The sequence below is a fragment of the Trachinotus anak genome, unplaced genomic scaffold (genome assembly GCF_046630095.1).
Source record: "Trachinotus anak isolate AG129_WGS33_773 ecotype Australia unplaced genomic scaffold, CSIRO_AGI_Tana_v1 ptg000024l, whole genome shotgun sequence".
Classification (NCBI taxonomy): Eukaryota; Metazoa; Chordata; class Actinopteri; order Carangiformes; family Carangidae; genus Trachinotus; species Trachinotus anak.
The window spans coordinates 13,423,531-13,445,241 of record NW_027273875.1 but is presented as its reverse complement, the minus strand read 5'-3'; the positions used below and the strand labels follow the sequence as shown (position 1 = coordinate 13,445,241).

Genomic DNA, 21,711 nt, shown 5'->3' with positions numbered 1-21,711 from the left:
GCTCTGCTATTTCTAATTGGTTAAGCCATTATGCATGGCCTTTACAAAATACTTTGAGTTAATCTACATATTAGCACATGTAAGCAAATACACACATGCTGGCTCATGCACAACAGCTGTGGAAGAATTTAGATTCTTCACTTGAGTAAAAGAGCTAACACAACAAACTATTTTATGACCATGATTTTGTTCCCATTTGACAGAGCCAGGCGAGCGGTTTCCTCATTTCCCCAGTTTTAGTGCTAAGCTAAGCTAACCTACATTTAACAGGCAGATATGAAAGTAGTATCCATCTTCTCATCTAGGTCTCTGCCAGAAAGCAAATAAGTTTATTTTCCAAAGTATCAAACTGCTTTCAAGTATTAAGAGAGAGAGTTTTCATCCTGTAGGAAAATTAACTGTTAATAATGATGTATGAAGCAGCATTTTAATTTTGTAGTTGGTCGAGGTGGATCTAGTTTTAACTGCCTTATAATAGTAGTAAATAATAGTTCCAACCCAATTGCAGACATAGTAGGGTGCAAAAACTTTTGCACTGGCCACATTTACTATTTCATCTTTTCTATCTTTGTTTTTAAGTTGATGAAATAAAAAGTAATGCAGCATTAAAATGTGATGTGTAAAATGTGTTTTTTTTATGTCAGTATGTCAGGGGTTGTTTTATTTCTTTACTTCAAAAATCAACAGTATATATTAGCCCAGGGGTGCAGACAAGTGTAACTCTGAGAGGGTTGTGATGATGACTGGGTAAAGAAAAAAGAAAAAGTTTTTGCTACACTAATTTATATTAGGTTTTTTTAAAATTTTCTCTTATCTTTGTTTTATTTTTTTCATAAATATAATTATCGGATAATTTGACCAGTTATTTAAATGAAACATCTGAGTAGTCTGCGGGGAACTGTCTCTTTGGTGGAACTGCTGACAGCTCCTGTGTACTCACAAAGTAGCATGATGGAAATACTCAAGAAAGGTACATTAAAATTGTACTGTTAAAGAAGTTCAGTTCGTGTAAGTAAAGTAGTAAATGTACTTAATTACTTTGTGCCACTTGTGACCAGTGGAAGGCAAAGTGAATAAGTACACCGAAATTAATATATGTAGCAGAATTAAAGATAATTTGACTGATTCCTTTTTGCCCCAGTATTGTGCGACAGGCTGTTCTACAGCAGTGGTTAAATTTTAAATAAGAAGTGGAAGGAAAAGTGTGCACGTGCATGCACATCCTCTCTCTAGCTAAAAATTAAAGAATGAAGTTAAATAAAAAGAGACGTTTCCATGAAAACATCACTGACACAGATATTTCCGAGGAGTGGATGTTAGGCAGATGTACAACTGTCTGTGTTAATTTCCTGTTTGCGGGGTCTCTTGGCCCCTGCTGGCCTTCCTGGGGCTCTGGTTTACCCTCTCTCACTGCCAGGTACTCCTCAGATAAACAAAGCTGTATCCAGGGTCGGCACCTTCAGCACACGTCTCCCCTCGGGCCAAGGCAAACACAGGCCAACAGGGTTTTTAGCACAACGTGCAAATTCAGAGAACACATAAATAGGCAGCGTCAGCCGCAAAAACATCCCCTTGTTTTGAAAGAGCAAGGTGGGAGGCAGGGTGCAGGGTGTAATCTCATCACAAGTCAATACGACTGAGCAACACACTGGGTCACATCATTCAGTGGGCCCTGGGCACTGTCTCGCCAAGGGAGATAGATGCATTTAAAAAGTGTGTTTTCTGTGCAGAAATAAAGCTACAGCTAATGACAGGTTCACGCATACCTCTTGGCAGTGCATTCCTTCTGCAGTTTGGTTAAGGATTCTTTCTCCTCCTTCAGACACTCATGCTGAGCGGAGAACGCTTCCTCTGTCAGACAGAGAGAGAAAAAAGAGAAAATTATCAGGTGTGTGTGTTTATCTGAACAGCCAGGTGGGTTTGTGTTTCACTGGCTGCCATCCACTGTTAAAATCCAAGCAAGATCAAACAGCTCTTTTGATCAGGCCAAAACCATTTCCTTTTAACACCACATAAAACTAAACAACATATGTATGCAAATTACAGGATTTGTCAGACTCTAAATACAGAGCTGGGCAAATAAATAAAATCAGACAGATAAGACACAGTGATGATACAGCCTGCAGACATTATATGACCACAATATTGGCAAGGTCACAATAACTCAGTGTTATTGTGAGAAAGCAGCAAAGTATGATTTAGGATTGTAACAGAATATTTCTCTAATCTGTGTTCGTACAGAATAACATGTGGTGGGATGGCAGGCAAATGCAACAGAAATGTGACTTATGGTTAAGACATTTCACTATTTAATGCACATTAACACAAAAAACGTGTATTTTGTAATTTTGTTTTCAGTTTTGAAAAATGTCTAATGGGTTTTGTTTTGCATAAATTATTACAAATGATCCCCAGTTTCAGTAAATAAGTAGATAAATCAACCATAAACCACACATTTGCTGCATTTTTCCACACGCTGCAGAATAAACAGAGGAAGGAGTTGGTGGGAAGCTGTAAAAGCTAAAAGGTAAATGGACGATTGTGCGTGATTTGAGATAATATTTAAAAGTTTGAATAACTATCCTTAATAAGAGTTCAGAAGATTATTAGGCTGGCCATCAGGTGCAACAGCTAAAGAACTGTTGCTGTAGTATGAGATTGTGGTGGTGAAGAGAGAGCAGAGCCACAAAGCAAAGCTTCATGCCAAAAACCACATATGCTTTATGTTCAGACTGTGAATATAAACATTGGTAATGAAGTTTCTCCCCAAGGCGGCCGGGCCCCCTCTGTATGACACTGTGAAGAGCACAGCCGTGTAGGAGCACCTTGGAGTCAAGTCACAGTCACATGATGATAAGGATACTTTTCAACTGCCGCCATTTAAAATGCACTTAACTACATATTCAGGCTTAAACTACGGATCCCAGGGGAAGAGCAGGAAGTAGCTCAAAACTCTTAGGTTTCAATTCCAATTCTGATTCTGCTTATTATTTCTGGTTTCTATTGATGGAATATTTAAAATATGTTGAAATCAAAAAACAACTTTATTTTAGGCAGGTGTGGAATGAAAGAAACAGCCATAAATGACAAGATATTCTGGGATTCTTCACAGTTTCAACACCTCCTGATCTCCATTAACAGTCAAGCACCATTATAACAAGAAGAGGCAGAGCTTTACCTTTTCTGTTGCATGGGAAAACACATTTTATAACACTAGCGCAGTCCATCATGTCATAAAAATGTAATGTGTGCATTGAAATTTGCGTGTAATCAGCAAGCTACAGTAAACGGATGAATAAGACGATCAAAACTTAACTTAATGATTCCCCCGTTGTTTCAAATTCCAGTTCTACTCTCAAAAACCAACCATTGTGTTGACCCGCACACTTCTATTCTAAGTGAAAAGAAAATCCTTCGCAATGTCTATGGAGTGTGAAGTTGCTAGGAGTCAGCCAATCTGATGATTTAAGTTCCAAGCAAGACTGAGATCAAATCAAATCAAACCACATTTGTGCTCAGATGGATTACTGGACCTGCTTTTAATCACATATTTCACTCACATCTTTGCTGCTCAAACTGGCATCGTAAAGGTGAGCAGAGACACAGAGTTCTGCAGACAGAGGGTAGGGGAAAATAGAGGTACTCAGAAGTATCTCCATCAGATTAACTTAGAAGACAGATAGTGTCAGACCGAGATCCCTCAGCTGTGAGTGATGACATGAAAACATATTTTAACACTGAGTACGTGGGCCTGTATTGCAGTCTTGCTTTCATGTAATGCCCAGCTATGTCCTATCTGTTTTCTATCCATCCAATTTTTTCATCTCCCCATGCCTCTGACCTGTTCCAGTTTGCATCATGGTATCAGCATCATCACAGACAAACTACTGCAAATAACACAGCGGCAGAAAACAGGCGTTCTGGTTGTTCGTGAGTTGACTTCCATATTAAACATGAGTGGTGAATTTAGGATGCAAAATGTTGGAGAGGCTTTATAATGCTACAAGACTTTTGAATTTAATGTTGAAAAACAATAATCTGAAAATAAATCATTCAGGGAGCTCATTATGGTTTTCTAATTTGAGTACAGTAACATCCCTCTGACAGTTGACAGTGGGCTTTGGGGGACCTGAAGGAAATCCAGTTGCAAAATGCACAACTGTACCACTGACAATACAGTAAGTAGTTTTTTAAAATGGAAAAGCTCAAGAGAGATAAGTCAAAGTGTCTATGGCCCTTTTCAGAATTTATTTTCCTGTGTTTTTGATGATAACTTGTCAGACCCTAGCTTAAAAGATGATGATATTGGGGCAGCCCAGTAGTCGAGTGGTTAGGGCGCGTACCACCTGAGCGCAGGACGCTCTTTGCAGGCAGTTGCCGACTCTTTCCTGCATGTCCTTCCCCTCCCTCTACCCCCTTTCCTGTCAGTCTCCGCGGCACAAAAGCCCCAAAAAATAATTAAAAATGTAAAAAACATGATGATATTTAGCAAAATTAAAATAGTTATCCTCATAAATTACAGAGCAAATGTCCATAAAAATGCATACATATATTCTGACTCATGTTAAAAACTGTAAATTATGTTACTTCGTGACATTGTTATCAAGTGACATTTACTCCAAGCAGCATTCAATGCAGCAGTGTAAAATAAAGATGGCTATGATATAGAGTGCATTTTATCAACTCAGATTAAACTCACAACAAATGAAAAGAGCTGGAGATCACTGTTAAACACTTTGAAATGAATACATCATACTATTGTCTGGGAGAAAATGAATTATGGGAGTTAAATAACTATGAAAATATTTATTGAATGCTGCATGTTAGAAAACAACTGCAAAGAATATTTCTAGCAAATTCTAGCAGCCTTGTTTTAGGCCACGATTCCTCATGCTATATAAGGAAAAGGTCTGACTGTGACAGAGACTGAGTAGGACATCAGGGGAGTACACAAAAATGACAGGAAATAGGTCAAATGACATCCTAGTGAGTCATTAGGCAGAGTGTTGGACTGCAGTACCTGTCAACACTTATCCTGAGTCAAGATGGCGGTCAGCCACTGCTAAAGGAGCACTAATGATGATAGCTTCAATATGAGACCTTTTCTCTGAGGTGACAAATACCTCCACACACCACACCTTCACTAAACTGTGTTCCTTTCACTTGAGAAACCCAACCACTGACATTTATTGCTCAGGAGCCCCGGCTGTGTTACAGAGCGTGAGAATAACTACCGTTACTAAGTACAATAAACGCCGTTCACAGACATGATATATGTCATCTGCTCAAGGTGGAGGGAGGGAAATTAGACAGGAGGAAATTGTGACAAGAGTGTGACCCCACCACAACCAAACCCGTTAAACCCTGGGGCTAGGAAAGACAGACTTTTAGTTTTAAATTCACAGCTGTAAAAAGTAAAAAATTGTTCATGTGTTCATGCTCATATATCCTCTGTTATGGTTTGTGTGAAAGACGTTCAGTGGACTGAGCGTGAGCATGTGTTCTCTTGCAGAGGAGAATAACAACAGTTTTTCTACACTCCCGCCATGTTTTCACTGCCATTACTGTAAATCAGCGGGCACTGAGCAGCTAGTCATTAACCTGTCATCAGGATGATACTGACTGCTGAGGTTTTTCAGCGCTTATTATGCGAACACTGTCCAGGATGGTGAAGACGAAGCACACAGACATGAGCAAAGATGAACACAGAGCAGGCATCAGCAGGTCTGCAGCAACAGTCTAGTAGTTACTTTACAAAAATGCAAACACCCCACTTTCATCTCATCTTTATCTGCTAGCTCACATGCAGACACACACACCTGCAGAACCTCTACTGTATGTCTGGGTTTTATTTTGAGAGGGGCCGCTTTTCAGGGAATAACGGACTGATAAGAGCTATTTGCTAATGGGCCCCATGACTGTGTGAGAGATGAGAAGACCACACAGCCAGGTACAGATGACATCCTAAAGAGCGTGACTAAGAAAGGAGATTAAGTCCATACGAGATGCCCTCTGGGGATGTATTGTATAGCAATGTAATTACACATACTGTTAAAGTGTCAATAAAACTTACAAAGAAACCTGTGTCTCATAAGAACTGCAATGTGTGAAAAGTCAACAAATTAAACACTTGCTGCTAATTGAATCAACATTGACATTAAATAGGTATATAAATCATCAGTCCTTAGCCCCGCATTTGCCTGTTAGACCATCTGTATTAAATGAATGGGACTAATTTTTCGAGCTTGTGTGGGAAAGGAAAGGTTCAAAATGAAATTTAACCGAGAACTGATAAAATCATATGTGTCTCCAAAATGAGAGATGAGATCAGATGAAACAAACACGCTGTGGTGCCAACCTAAATATAATCAGACAAAAACTCAGCTGCTGTATGAAATACTATAAACACCTGTCTTCAAGAGTATCCTGTCTGTAATTAATGCAGGGTTTTTTCCGATCGTGAAACAAATCAATATGTGCAGGCTGATTAGAAAAGTTAAACAACAAGCTGGAAGTACAGCAAAGCTTCACAGCATATGGTTTTTGACTTTTGAGTTATGAGGGGAAAAAAAAGATTTCAGCACAGCCCTATTCAGCTACAGCATTTCAATTTATCCTACAATGGCTTCTCCCTCTTTAACCAGCTGGAGGGATTTTTCTTCTGTTTCTTAATAAGCACCTGTCCAGCCGGGAGAAAAGCCATGAAAGACCTGCAGAGATGGAGAGCAGCAAATTCTTTTGTTTTGGCTGTGGACTGAGTGCTGACAGGTAAAGAGGCAGAGGATTAACGGCCATTTTTCAGAATTGAAGCACAAAAGAAATTTTTCCCTCCAACCCACTTAGTGCTGTGTCTCTGAGTGAGTATGGATGCCTGCATTCATGTGCAGACTTCATAGTAATCATTGACAATCCCCACCTCAGGTTCGTGGCTCAGTGTGGTGCCCTGCCCTCTGGCCAAACAGCCAGCTCATCTTACAGATAGAAGTTTCTTATGGAGAGCACCTGACCTGCTGTGAGACAAACACCACCGCTGAGGGCAGCGGAACCAACATAAGTCTGTCTGCATATGATGCATTCTGAAAAGCAGCACAGGGACAGTCCAACTCTATAATGTGTATACTGCTGCTCAGCTCATCATAAGCTTTTCCAACTATTAAACCAACATTTTCACAAGGATGATGACAAACACAAAAACAATAAAAAATAGAGGCAACTGAAGTCGAAAAAGTATAGAATGCTTATTTTGATAAATTTAGTAAAATGTATAAAGTGTATTTTGTCATAATTTGCGTATGGATTCCTGGTTTATGATCAAAAATATGTTTTGTGAAGTCACAGTGACCTTGACCCTTGACCACCAGATTCTAATCAGTTTAAGTCCAAGTGGATGTTTGTGCAAAATGCAATGAAATTCCCTCCAGGCATTCCTGATATATCACATTTACTACAATGGGACCTCAATCTTCGACCTCCAAAATCTAATCAGTTCATCCTTGAGTCCAAGTGAACATTTGTGCCAAATTTAAAGACATTTCTTGATGGTGTTCCTGAGGTAATGCGTTCACAAGAATGGGATGGACAACCTAAAAACATGATGCCACTGGCCACAGTTGGTGCGAGGCAAGAAAAAAAACCCCTGAGAACTCATGTGTCACAGCTTCCAAAAGACACTGAAATTACAATGTAAAAACTTGTTTGTACTTCCAATCATAAAAGCTACACAGGTACACGTATGCATATGTGTTTGGGTTTATGTGCCTTTTATTTCCCTATGAACAGTCACAGGCAGCAGTAAAACACTCCTCAGCTCTCAGACATCAGAGTCAAGAGCTGCTTTACTTCACATGGTTAAGTAAATGACATCACTGTAAAAACACTGTTCCTTTAGTGGCCTGACACAGGCTGCAAAATCCACAGGAATGGCTCTATACACTGCACGTGTGTGTGTGTGTGTGTGTGTGTGTGTGTGTGTGTGGAGTGACTCCAGTCCTCTGACTGGGAGTGTGACTGAGGTTTCCTGTATGTAACAACACTACTCTACTGTACTCTTTAATGAACAGGTAACACAGTCTACCTGCTGCTGTCAGGCACCACTGAAATCTTGACTGAGGTGTTTTTAAAACTGATGACTACTTAACAACAAAATCACAGGTTGAAATTGACCTGGTGCTTTGTCTTTAAGACAAATCAACACTATCAACATCATTCATATGTGTCCACCAGCTTTGTAATGAACTTATCTTTTCTGTAACTGATGTCACAATAACAAAACCACTCATTCTGGTTGGGAAGGATTTAAGTGTAGAAAGATGCAACTGAGCATCATTATAAAGGGAATAATGAAGGAATTTGGTTAATCTGCTCATTTTAATAAGTCATAAACAAAGGAAGTTATTGTATTATTCTAACTCAAAATGAAAAATATCCTGGTTAGTCCTGTGCTTTCTGTAATATAAACAAAATGATGGTCCATCTCTGTCATAACAACATCCTCTATTCTCTTTACAATTAGGAGCTGAAGCAGCCTTTTGTGGTTAATCATGAAAAGAGTTGGTGAGATTTGCTGCATGTGTTTTGACCATTGCACTAAGTCTTCTTATATAAGATGGATTTGAGTTAAACAGCAACATAAAAAACAACCAGATGAGTTGCAGAAGGACTCACTGATCATCTCATGTGATTCTTATGCAACACTAAGTCTTCAGAGCTTTTCATTTTTATTACTACCAGTGTTTTCATGTCAACTCTAGCTATAATTTGGGGGCCAACACACTGATTTAGTGCACAGACTACATAGATCAATACATACTTTTATGTGTATTTGCCTATATTTATACAACATTCATATGGTTTGCTCAGTTCCTTGTGCCTGAATGCCACATGTTCTCTAATGCCACTGATGACACTGTGTATTATTATTATATTATTCATGTAGGGCTGAAATAACTGATTATTTTACTTTTAAACTAATCTATGGATTGATTAATACCATTCACTTGACAGCATCTTATGAAATATATTTATCAACCGAGTTGAATCATCTTCAAAAGTACGATTATAAAGTATTGTGTTTCCAAAAGACGAACAAAGCAAATTAAGATCAGTCCATGCCGCACCCTCAATTTGATTAGGGAAAGGAATAAACAATACAACTTGTAGTGTGGTGTGAACAGGCACATTAGCCCAAGTGTACCAGTTGTGTGTGATCCCATTTGCTTTACCTTTCTTCTGAAGCTGTGCCCTCTCCTTCTGCCGCTGGTCTATCTCCCTGCCAAGCGCCTTCCTCTGCCGCTGCAGCTCACTGCGCAGCACGGCTATACGCAGCTGCATGCACTCCCGTTCTTTCTTCTGCTCAGAGCAAACACAGGACAAGAAAGAAAACAGAGACAGAGGATGAAGAGAAATATTTAGTTCGTGGTAACAGCAATTTTGGTGTTTATTGCCCTTTAATAAGACTCCCAAATTCCTACTAGCTCCCTCAAAAACAAGCCATGTTTTTGCAGGCTGATCCCATGTCGCATTGATTTAATACGGATCTACTGAGCTAATACTTGCCATCGCTAATCCAGAATCCACTGTCAACAACTAATGACCAGAAATATGGAGGATGATTTACCTATCCAAAACATCTCCCTAAGCCCAGAGATCAGTGTTGCTGGTGAAAAGCTTTAGTACTGAGCCCAAGTCATGGGAATGGCTGGTTGTAAGTTAACTGGTGTGGAGGCCTGGCCGTTAGCACGCAAGCAGCTGCTCTGGTAAGCTGTGAGGAGATGAGGCTGAGTGTCAAACCTGGACTAACTGTGGCACTGACTTCAAAGATGTGGTCGAGGGCAGCCGGAGAGGAAGGATACGTATACGCCATCATCTCACATAAGTGTGTATTAAGCATTTATATTATAGCATTGTCATTATATTTATCATGTAGCCACATATTTCACGCTGCTTTTTTGTAATACTACTACATTTCCAACTTTTAATATTTAATTTCAGGTTGGTCAGAAGCTGACAGAAGTAGCTATCATTAATATCACTGATGAGAGTTGCATTTCATTCAGGTGTTACAGCCCCTGGGTCTGCTGACTGACTGGCACTTAGATGAAGTGGAGCCATAACTACTGTTATTAGCTACAACTGTGCTTTTCCTAATATAAAAACTAGTTCAGCCTGTTTTCTTGTACAAACTAATAATGATGCAATCAGGGTGTCTTTGTCCAGCATTTTTTATGCCACACACTATTTTTCTTGTACTACTTTTTGCTGATGCCGCAACCCCATCTTTCCATGGATATATTAAAGGGCCTTCCAGAACCCAGGTCTGCCCACACAAGTGTCCACTTGTTTTGCCTGAACCCTTTTCTCATAACTGCGGGTGACTGTGCTTGATTGACCGTCCCCTCACTCACCATTTAGTTTTGTTTCCCTGTGAGAGCTGAGCAGCCTACACCATTAAAAACCTATTTCACCACAGACATGTTCAATTAATAACATTAATGACAACTGCATTTCTTTTATGCATTGCACGTTCAGCTCTGGTATAGTCACAGTCATTAAGAAAGTTATTGAGACAAAACAGTTTGACATTATGGAAATTAATGCTTCACTGTTTTGTTGCAGATGTCTTTAGATGAGAGAGTCTCTTATCTGTGTGTTAAATATGAAGCTGTAGCAAGGAGACAGGACTTTTTGACCCTTCACCAGAGCCAGGCTAGCTGTTTCCCTCCATTTCCAGTCTTTATGCTCTTCCCCTTGATCCAGCTTCATATTTAATGGACAAACATTTCAACATAAAAGCAAATAAGGGCATCTCCCAAAAAACTGTGAAACTAACTATAATGCTTTTCTCACTGTACCAAGTTAAAATGGCTGCCATGAAAAAGACCTATAATTTTGTTAGTACGTGGAGTTTCCTGAAGAAATCACATCATAGCTTCCTGATTTCAACCTGAGCAGACATCTGATCAGGCAGGGGAGTTTTTAAACAGCTGCAGACAGTGACACTAATAATGTGTTTTCACAGGAATGAATGTTTGTAAAGTGGCAGGAGAGGCAGTCTAAGATATTTAGATTAGATTTGTACGCAGTACCAAGTGGTTTGATTCTGTAGACGAGCTGGGAGAATGTGAATGAGCATTTATTTGTAACTGCGCAATAACTGCATGAAGTAGGGTGGAGCTGGCAAAGACCAAGTGTGCTCAGTCGCCTTAAAACGAGAACATCATGGCACATGATGTTGCTGTTGACAGGGAAGATGCTCGGCACAGAGCACAAATAACTCAATCAACCGCTGATTGGCAATCATCCTTATCCAGGGTCCACCTCTATCTCAGCTGAGTACAAGACAGGCATTCAATGCACACTTTATTTCATCAGATCATATATTTGAAAATGCAGAATTTCCTCCAACTGTCTCTGATCACAGTGCGCCTTGCTGAGCAAACAAATCTGACACGCTTTTGAAGCATCTTGTATAAATCTTGAAGTGTTTAAGGCTCTTTGTTGTGTTGATCCAAAAAAGTCCACAGGCTGATGAGTTACAGCCAAGCCTGTTATTATTAGCAGCTCCTCTTTTAGATGAATGCTCAACTTATACTTGTAATCTGAATGTGCTAACAGAAAGCATCCCTGACTTTTGAAGACAACGTTTGTCCAACCTTTACATACAAGGGGCAGTCGAATGAGCTAAGTAACTATCGACCTGTCTGAAACCGGTAAACCGTCAGGTGAGAGCATTTTTATGTCAACACCTCATTTTAAACTCTTATCAATCAAGTTTTTATTGATTTATCTATGGCTTTTAATACTGTTGATGATCAAATGCTTCTGAAATGCCTAGAATCTCGGTAGAAGAACAAGCTGTTGTAGCTTTCTGACTGTTAACAAAGGTGTGTCACAGGGGTCTATTCTAGGAACCACTTTTATTTGCAATCTTTATAAATAAATTAGGTTTAAAAGTTAGAAACAATTCATCTAGTTGTGGATGATGCTATTTTATACACAACAGCGCCCTCTGTCATGTGTTGATTTCTGTACTGCACAACAAACTGGATCTTAAATTACTGTTAAACTCAAAACAAATGTGTGCAATGTTTTCTTCAGAGTTTACTGTTTACTCGAGTTTCACTTAAGTAAATATTACTACTCCTCACGGCACATCAATTGAAAGAGCATCCTCCTATGAATACTTTGGTTTCTGGCTCAATGACAAACTGCACTTCAGAAAACATTAATGAACTGCCTAAGCCCTTAAAAGCAAAACAGACATTTTTTTTTTTGAAAAATACATATTCTTAAATCTCTTCAAAACTCAGGGCGGCTTTAGAATGCATTGTTGTTTACTTTATGAAAAAGTTGGGCAGCAATGAGAAGACACCAGCACTACATTCTAGTTACTTACAAAGCACTTCTTGGCAAACTTGGCTATCTTGTGTTAGCTTTTAGATCCATTTCACATTGCAGTAGATCCCAAAATTCATGTGAATCATCATGTGAATACCGAGACTGGGAAACTGACTCTTAAATCTTAAATCACACACATGCAACAATCTGCAAAAGTTTGTAAAATTACTGTTTCTCACTCACAAATTTTTTTGCCATTGGATTCTTATTGCCATTTTACCTTATTTATAGTTTATTTCTACCCCATTTATTATTGTTTCTTCTTTATATCATCGAGTGCAGAAGCTGCAAAAACTTAATCTCGTTGTATTTCTGTACAGTGAAGTGACAGTAAAGATATATTTGGTTCTATGCTCTAATTAGACAAACAAAGCCCTTTTAATCATTTTAAATCCCTCCTGACAGACAGCAGTGTGAATACATGTTTTCTTTGACTTGATGTTGTACCTTATCTTGATGTCCTTGGCCTGTTTGTTGTTTAATTTACAATTTTATGGCAACTTTTTTGTGCTTTTATTGTTTTACATGTACTGTAATCAGGGCATCATTGTAAAAGATGGCTTGCTCTCAGAGGCCCTCCCTGTTTAAAGGTTATAATAACATGCAGACATGTGGACACACACAAACTCTCAAAGCCAAACCCTGGTGAGAGACCACAATAAAGTCCATCAACTCCAGATGAGTATCTGTTTTTATCTCTATATATCCACAACTTTCAACAGGCGTCTCTCGCACCACATGCTCCCTGGCCAGCAGCAGCATCAGAGTGCAGGTCATTAGTCAACAGCTTGCCCTCTCTATGGGGTGTCCGTTCATCAGGCTTCATGTCTCTATCTGGTAGAGGGGGAGCCGGTAGTTGGCCAACATTCTAATGAGGAACAGCACAAGGGATTCATGGACTGATGGATGTGAATGTGGTATACAGTAGATGAAGGACAGAGATTGGACGTTAACAGAACCATACAATGAAAAATGATAAGTTGGGATGAACAGATAGGGCAACTCCAAAACATATGAAGATAGATTTAAGAGCTGAAGTTTAAGAACTGTTTGGATGATGACAAACAGTTGAATGAGTTTAAACAGTTGGAAGAGAGGTACATGGAGATGCGATAGAAAATTACTCGGATAATGGAGAGACAGGAGGGAGTGAACTTGCTCACAGGGTAACAGAGATTCAGCCTTGTTATTCATCCTGAGACTGTGGCATCTCTCACACGCATACACTTTGATAGTGATCGTGGCCAGGATCTGCACAGACACAGATATGCTTCTTCTTGAAGACTTCTGAGGGTTTTGTGGCAAAAACAGAGGGGGGTATCAGTCGCAGAGAGAGGACTGATAGAGCCTCCATCTCTGCAATGTGTCGCACCCTGATGCTTGCATGTTAACCACCACTGGCTTTGGCACGAACCATGAGCCTCCTACACTTTCACTGAGCGGCATAGTTGACAAGTGGGTCACAGCCATGTGAGTCTGTGTGTGAGAGAGACTCTAACCCACCATCAGGGCACGTCTGACTCCTACTGAACATCAAACAGCAGTGGGTCAGCTGAGTAAATAAGCAGCAGGCGTAGGGGGAGCATGTTATAACCCAGCAGATTAATGGCAGAGTGTGGGTGAGAGGGTGAAAGGGCCATGCGCTGGGGTTGTTGGCCTCCACTCTGTCCTCCTTTGATCCATGCTCACTATGACGCGCACAGAAGGCTTGTACAGAGCTCTCCAAAGGCAGTGAGGGAAACCCTTAGAAGAGCCACACAATGCTCCACTCACTTCAAGTTGCCGGGTTTTTACAGAAAGGTAGAAGACGGGGATTATGTGATTTATTAGCTGGTGTGAGCTCTGAAAGGGGTTTTAATGAATGTTTCACTGAGGGGGAAATATCAGAGACAAGTTTTTGAAAGAGATCCTTTGTGGCAAAAGAATGGAGCCTCAATGTTTTTGTGGGAAGGCTAAAGAAGGCTATAGTGGAGCTGCTTTAATAGGTGGGGTGAAGTCTGGGGAAAGCAACAGAAAAAAAAGAGCCATATGAAAAGCCAATCGAGAGCATGATGGAAAGCAACAGCTGTAACAGCTGTCTAAAGAAGCACTCAAAACCTTTAAATGTGGTATCTGAGTAAGAACACATACAACACACCATCTCATACAACACTGTGTGGACACAAAACATCCCACCTGCACAAAATGAATTTCGGCACGTAAGGTATGTAATCATGTGACCAGAAAAATGCCTTTTACAAAGACAAGTCTACCTGGAGGATGAAAACACCAAAGTGTCACAGCCTCAGGGCTTTTATAACAGCAGAAGAGAGGGGATGCTTTTGAAGTGAATGTTTACAATAAACAATGTCAAACCTGGGATCAGTGCTCCGTTTTCACAGCTGTGTGGCTGCCAATTCCAAAAATGTTAAATATGCTTCTTGCTTTTGGTTTGGATCACAGACGAGGATATGACAAGAGGTGGAAACATAAACAGTGGATTTTGGTCAAAATGTTATCATTCAGGCAGGTGGGTGTTGCTCTTTCTCAACTTTTCAGTTGAGCCATCAAAACAAAAAGATACAATGGCTGCCCGAAGGGTATAATTATAGCTCACATTACTTTACATTACAATTACATCTGGGGATTTGTGTGATACAAGTTCTTAAATCCTGTTAAGTATTTAGCACAACACAGTCTGCCGATGCTTATTATTGGTGTAGAAGACGAGAGGCCTCTCATTGCTGATCACAGCAATTACTGCGCTGTGGTGTTAATGAATGTTATTTGAAAACATCACATCTCAGATTGCACCTCGTCTTGTATATTTTTCAAAAACATGAAATTCACATCATCTTTACATATTTGCACTAAAGCATAAGCTGAAACAACAAATTTGGTACAGATGGGTGACTGTGCTCACCCGTTCTGTGCAGGCTGCTGTCGTCCTTAGCTTTTCCTCAATCTCCTTCCCAATCTTCTGCACTGTCATTTGGGTCTGCTTGATGGCTCTCTGGGCTGTGTGAAGCCTGCAGGAGGAGGAGAACAAAGTCATTATCCAGATCATTGTTTGTAACCACACAATGGACCACGAGAACAACCCCATGCTCGAACAGTGTTTCCAAGAGGTCACTAAATTGACTGGCTGAATGAAAACTGAGCAGTAGTGTTATGACAACACCAGCAATTTATTTCATTTTGCTTGGATATTTACAGCGATTGTTTGGAACAATTATGATCGTCCTCATGTGGAAGAGTCATGTGCGGTGTGTTTGTTATCCCTCCTCGTTTCTTTTTCTGATTTACTGAGGTTGATCGTTGTTGTTCTCGTCCGACGGCCGAGTTTTCAAAACTGTAACAGTTAATGACGAGTTCCGACATCAAACAAAAGATGACAAAAAACAATACTGAGAACATTCCTGATAATAAAAGTCGACAGTTCATTAGGCTAGACAGATGAAATTATGAAATACCACAAACCACTTCTTAAATACCACAAAAATTTAGTCACTATTATTTTCTAATAATCTAACCACAACATGAGATCAAAAGCTGTCTGAAAAAAGCAAAGACAACCCTCAAACCTACAACTGATTAACTGAAGCCACATAGACAGAGGCCTATTTCCAAATACATGTCACTGCCATTACAGAAATAGGGAACAGGAACATCAGTACACAAAGAGCAAGCAAGCATGTTACTTAGGCCATCAATCACAGGGGCAATTAACTTCTGAGCATGTTTTAGAATTCTTCTTTCCTCAAGTCTTCATGTTATTTAAGGTCATGGTACAACGCAGGTCACTCTCTGGCCACTCACTATACGCAACACTTCATAGTTTATCTCTAGTGTGGCTGCCCAATCCCCACTGGCAGTTGCCATAGCAACCACGGTCATGAAGCAGACCCTCAGAGATAGGTAAGACAGAGCCTCCAATGGAAGAAGTAACAGCCATGACAAACAGTCAGGCTAGCCCTATACTTTGAGCCTCCACAAGTACGCACAGGTCCAAGTGACATAGATTTTGTCATCAGAGGGTGTCCACAAGGCTCTGTGCGGGTGTCCATCTACCCTCCAATTTGTTGTGACCATGCAGACAAGGATGCCAATTGCTCCTCTCTATTCTCTTTGGCCAAGGTTCAATAAATGCTTCTGCTCAAGACGTGGGTGTCCTGATACTTCTTCCATTAGCTCACAAGATTTCCATCGCACAGAGAGACAAACCCTTCCTCAACACAACCCAAGGGGCACCAACAACTCATCAACAAACAACAATCCCACATGCTGGGAATGAATTACAGAGGACAGACAAAAGGCGGAACTGGGAATTAGTAGTCACACTGTCACACTGGCATTAGATCATCCACTTCATGCTAAATGCCTCAATGCCATCCATATGTCACGACAGTTGGATTGTATAGTAATGGATACAGAATGACTCAGCTGTCTGGGCCCCTGGTAAAGATGTGATAAGCTCCTCTTGTCAGCATGTTTCTGCTATTGCACTCTTAAAATGTACACTAAATCACCACAGGGTACGTGAACATCAGCCTGCTAATTCCAAAACCATTAGATGTGGCAATAGTGTTAAGTGCTGATGTTCTGTTTTGTTGCAACTTAAAAAAACCTGTAAAGATGAGTGGTTTCTTGCTCTAGTGAAGAACTTTTTATACTTCCAGAACAGACAAACCAAACAGGCTGTTTAAATGACAGATTCTATTCAATTCGAACTGAAATGAGTCAGGACATGGAAAGCTTGCTTTAAGAAGCTTTATAAAGCACTAAGAAACAGCTGCTTGTTGCTTTATTCCTTCTTACTAACAGTTAACAGTGTTGACTCACTAGTCTGTGATACAACAAGTGAACCACTTCAAGCTGAGCTCATAAGACACAAGCAGAAATTGGAGACAGTGATTAGAGCGGACAGAGAGAGGAGATTGTGGTTTGGGTCATGAGGGTGATGTGAATAGGGTTCTCCTTACATGTGCGCTTGCTTTGAGTCTTCAAGAAATTGCCTCTTGAGTGGATTTAGAGTAATAGGCTCTTTTAACAGGCTTTCAGTTTGGTGGGGTCATTTTACAAATCCTAGGGGGCTTTTTTGTTATGAAACTCACACAGTCATCTTTGGATATTATTGCCTCTTTCTGGCAACGAACCCAGAAAAAAAAAAAAAAGTCTATGACGAGGTAAATAGATCTTTTGGGAGGAGTTCTACAAGAAGATCATTTCATGTTTTTTGCCCTCATTTTTAATCTGTCTGAGGTGACAGCGATAGCAGTTGGAGATAGCTCTTTGGAACATCAGGGCAAATCTGTTTTGACAGCTTCATCTGTTTAGGTGATTGCAATGGGAGAATCTGATATGGCCTTTTCCCCCAGGTGAGAATAGTTATCTCCTCTCCCCTTTTCACGCATGTCTGCCCCCTTATCATTCCAAGTTTTGGCCTAACGCCTGCCAGTCAGGCTCTATCACAACCTGTGGACCAGCAGGGGGCAGGGGGCTCCCACTGTAGACCCTCATTTGGACCACAGTTTAATCGCTGGGCAACTGTCCAGAGAACGCCTTCTCACAAGCCATGACAACTTTCCTTTTCCAACGCATGAGCGCTGCTTAACAACTCTGCCACGAGGGGTTTGCAGGAAGTTATGACTGAGGCTGTGCACTCAACCCCTGATGGTGATAAACATCAGAAAAACAATAACATTTGCTCCTTTGACTGTGGCACTAGATCCTGCAGGGGTGTCAGATGAAACTTGTGCTTTTGAAACTTCAAGATATTTTGATAAACAGGAGGTATCCAGTAGAAAATCTTGAATACGGGTTTCTAGGTAAAGAAAATAGTAAATGGTTTTTTTGGGTTTTTTTTTTTTAATTTACAATCAAGTCAAGAAAAATGAAAAAAAATGACGACCTTCCAGTTCTTTCCGAACAGTTGGAAAGCAGTAGACTTGGGAGCCTGTCCAACACAGGTCTTCTGTTTTCTGTTCATTTACCTTTGCTGATTATCTTAAAATAAATATTTGCCATGGTTTACATGCTGTGTTGTGGTCCAGCATCTGCACTTTTGCAATCAGCGCTGTGCAGGAACCAGCAAATGCAGATGTGTCACCTGGCTTACACAGATAAGCAAGAAAAAGACCTGGGGATCTGAGGAAGACACCTGGGAGCACACAGTTTTTTCTTCTGAGACAAAATAAGAGATAAACATCAAGTCGGCCACATTTAAATACCATCTGTAGCACTATTGTTGAACAGGGAGGTTTGAGTGACAAGATGTCAACATTCGCATGACTAGACAACAGTCACATGACACTTTTCTGTCTTCATTTGCAGACAGTTCTGCAATTCCTTATCCAGATCACTAACGAGCAAATACTTTAACTCAACTACAAAAACATTCAAAACAGCGGAGGTGCTGCCATGTCAGAAATCAGTGATCAAATCAGGACACTGATTGACTGGTTCAAATTCAGTAGACATATACAAAGGCCTTTCCAAAGCAGTATTCTGAATGTATTAAACATCGTGTGATCTGGCCAGTCCTCCAGCTGTTCATCACATGCAAGCGTGCCCATTGCACTTGTCAAACAAACCTGGGTCAGAGGAAACAAGCCCAAGGACTAATGACTGTGCTGAATTCATTTCCAGCAACCATCTTTCAAACACTGCAGGGCGAACAGGGCAGCCAATTACCCAATTCAAAACAAGTGCTGAGACATTTGTGATGACAAATTAGGGATAATGTCCCTCTATCACACCTCTGCACAGGACAAAGCAGACAGCACCACAGCAGGAAATGCACCACAAACAACACTTGTAAATTCTGTCTGTATCTCATTGCCAAAGAATGTCAACACATTTAACCACTTGCTATTCACCTTGCTTCACCATTGTCTCCACATACATGGAACGGAAGATAAGATTAGTGGAGTGAACTTTCTTTAGCAAGCCTGCATTTGCACTCCTCCAAACAGATGTGTTTTTTTTTTTGTGGGGACCTGCTGAGTCGCTATGAGCCATGACAACTACAACAGAGATGCAGGAAAAGCCAGAGAGATCTTGAGTAAAGATATTTTCAGTCTCCACAGGGTCAAAAAGGGGTCACACACTCTCTAGATACTCTAGGAGTTTGGATCCCCGGTGTGAGCTCCTAGTCCTCGTCTTACACTAAGAATCTAAAACTGTTAGTCATAGTTGCTTAAGCTGCCTTGTGTTGTAAGTCAAATAATAACCTATGACAAGGCTTAGCTACAAAATTGTGTTTTATATACATATTAAATTATACTGTTACAAATTTAGGCACAGCCTACTGTGTTTTATTTGAAAAGCCACAAAATACACAAAAGCCACAAAAGAGGAGCTGAGGCGTGAAACTCAGTTTTAAGTTGTGGTATACTTTCTCAATAAGCTGAGATAACATGAGACAGCAGTGCTAAGCAAGTACCAAAGAGGCTGCAATGCTGGAAACAGATAATAAGAAATTGTTTGGCAGGTAGAGGGAATGGAAGGCAGACAAGCTGGAAAAATGCATTTCTAAGGTCTCAACCATGAGAGAATGTAATCTCAGATGTGTAAAAATGTGTAAAAAATAAATACCAGACAGACAGTGGTGCAAATACTTGATAGAGTTCTGCCTAAATTGAAAAAACAACCCAAGACCACCTCTTAAGTTACATATACATGGGCATACGTTGATTCTGAATAAGTCCACTTCAGAAGTGTGAAGCGAAAACAAGAGCACTCACATCCATATATCCACGGTGATTTAAAGCTGAGGCAGTCAGTTTGTTTCTGTAGTCTGGCTGCTGCTGGTTGGGACCCCAGGGTCAGCCGTAGACTCCAGTCTAGCTACCTGTTTAACACAGCACCACAACAACATCCTGCGGCTGAGAGCTCTGGCTGCAGTGTCCAACCAGCAGGCAAGCAGACCTCTGGGGCTACCTGAAGGAAGGCAGTACAACCTCAACAGCCTGTAGGGCATGATAGACCCCCACAGAGCTGCAGCATCACAGTGCGCTGCTTCTGTTGACACATACTGTACATACAAGCACACTCCTCGAAGGAGCATACACAAGCAAGTCAGGAAACATAGGCAACATATGGCTCTGATCATAGGGGGAAAAAAGAAAGTTTCCTCTTCAGGGTCTGGGAGTTTGACACAGGTTTAACCTGCAATGTCACACTGCTGAACTGTGAAAGTTGTGCCCCAAGAATGATGTTTAACATGGGTCACATGGGACTCTGTTACTATAGACCTGAAAGTTCAACATTCAGATCCAAGGATAGTTTTGTTGTTAAACACTAAGCTATGAGTAAGAACTGATGGGCCACTCAAGTACTTCCACTTAGCCACCACTTCAGTGTGACATTCAGAAACACATTAGGCCATAAAAGATGACATCTAACCATTATAAACTCGAAGGGAAGCCCACCCTGCCACTCTCTCTGCCTCTTCTTTTTGTTTATATCCAACTAGTCCAACATGCAGCTCAGTCATATGATGACAGCATGTCAGTTCTACCAGGTCTCCTTCCCGTCTTACTGCTCCCACATCTAGCCTTTTCCAAGGTAAGCTGGAGAAGCGTATGTGGGGGGCTTGAGGTACATCTGAACCTGTGCTAACAGTCTCTGCAAAAGTAAAAAAAAACACAATTTTGTTGAACAGCTGGATTATTTTCATCACTGTCTTGGCTTTCTGTCTACCGAGGCAGGCAGGGGCCCAGCTCTAGGCTGTTAGAAGTGGCTCAACCTCTATCTCAGCCTCTCTGGACGAGACAAGAGTTTGCTGATTGATGAGCTGTACGCTCCCTCTTCATCTCTCCATCTGAGATGTGTTGTGTTTGCTAGCCCACATCACCATGTTACTCACAACTGAGGGGTGTTGTCAACCGGAGCCAGGCAGAAAAGCAGACTGTGAATCTGTTGACAAATTACCATCATTAATCAAGATCAGGGCATTCTTAGCAAAGCAGCTCTCATCCTTTCCCACTAAAGCACTGTGCTGAAAAAGACGCGTTGCACTGGGCCAAGGCACAATGGGAGAGAGCTGGGTGAGAATATCTGACACTGTGGGTGTCCCTTGTGCACATGCATCACTGTTCTTGGAGGGAAAAAAAGACATTTCCTCCACATTCTCTGGACAAGACACAATAAGAACTAGAATGGCACTCAGCAGAGCACATTCCTCCACAGAGGCCAAACAATCCCACACGTCTTCTGTTCTCAAGTACAGCTTTATTTATTTATTTATTGTCTTTCATCCTTTTGCAACACAGCTGTGTGGTTTTATTACCTGTTGTGTGAAATGATGACATCAGCATAATACAATTTCTCATT

General features: G+C 40.7%; 1 protein-coding gene across 2 annotated transcripts in view; it reads right to left on the bottom strand.

Annotated features, from left to right (window-relative positions):
* The window catches only part of uvrag (UV radiation resistance associated gene), an 87,700-nt gene that overhangs the window by 56,902 nt on the left and 9,087 nt on the right, over nt 1-21,711 (bottom strand). For both annotated transcript variants that reach the window (XM_071460474.1, XM_071460473.1), the window contains exons 7-9: nt 15,299-15,404; nt 9,222-9,348; nt 1,767-1,851 (exon numbers count right to left, since the gene is read on the bottom strand). In XM_071460474.1, the coding sequence (XP_071316575.1) occupies nt 1,767-1,851; nt 9,222-9,348; nt 15,299-15,404 (318 nt within the window). The remainder of the gene's footprint in view (nt 1-1,766; nt 1,852-9,221; nt 9,349-15,298; nt 15,405-21,711) is intronic.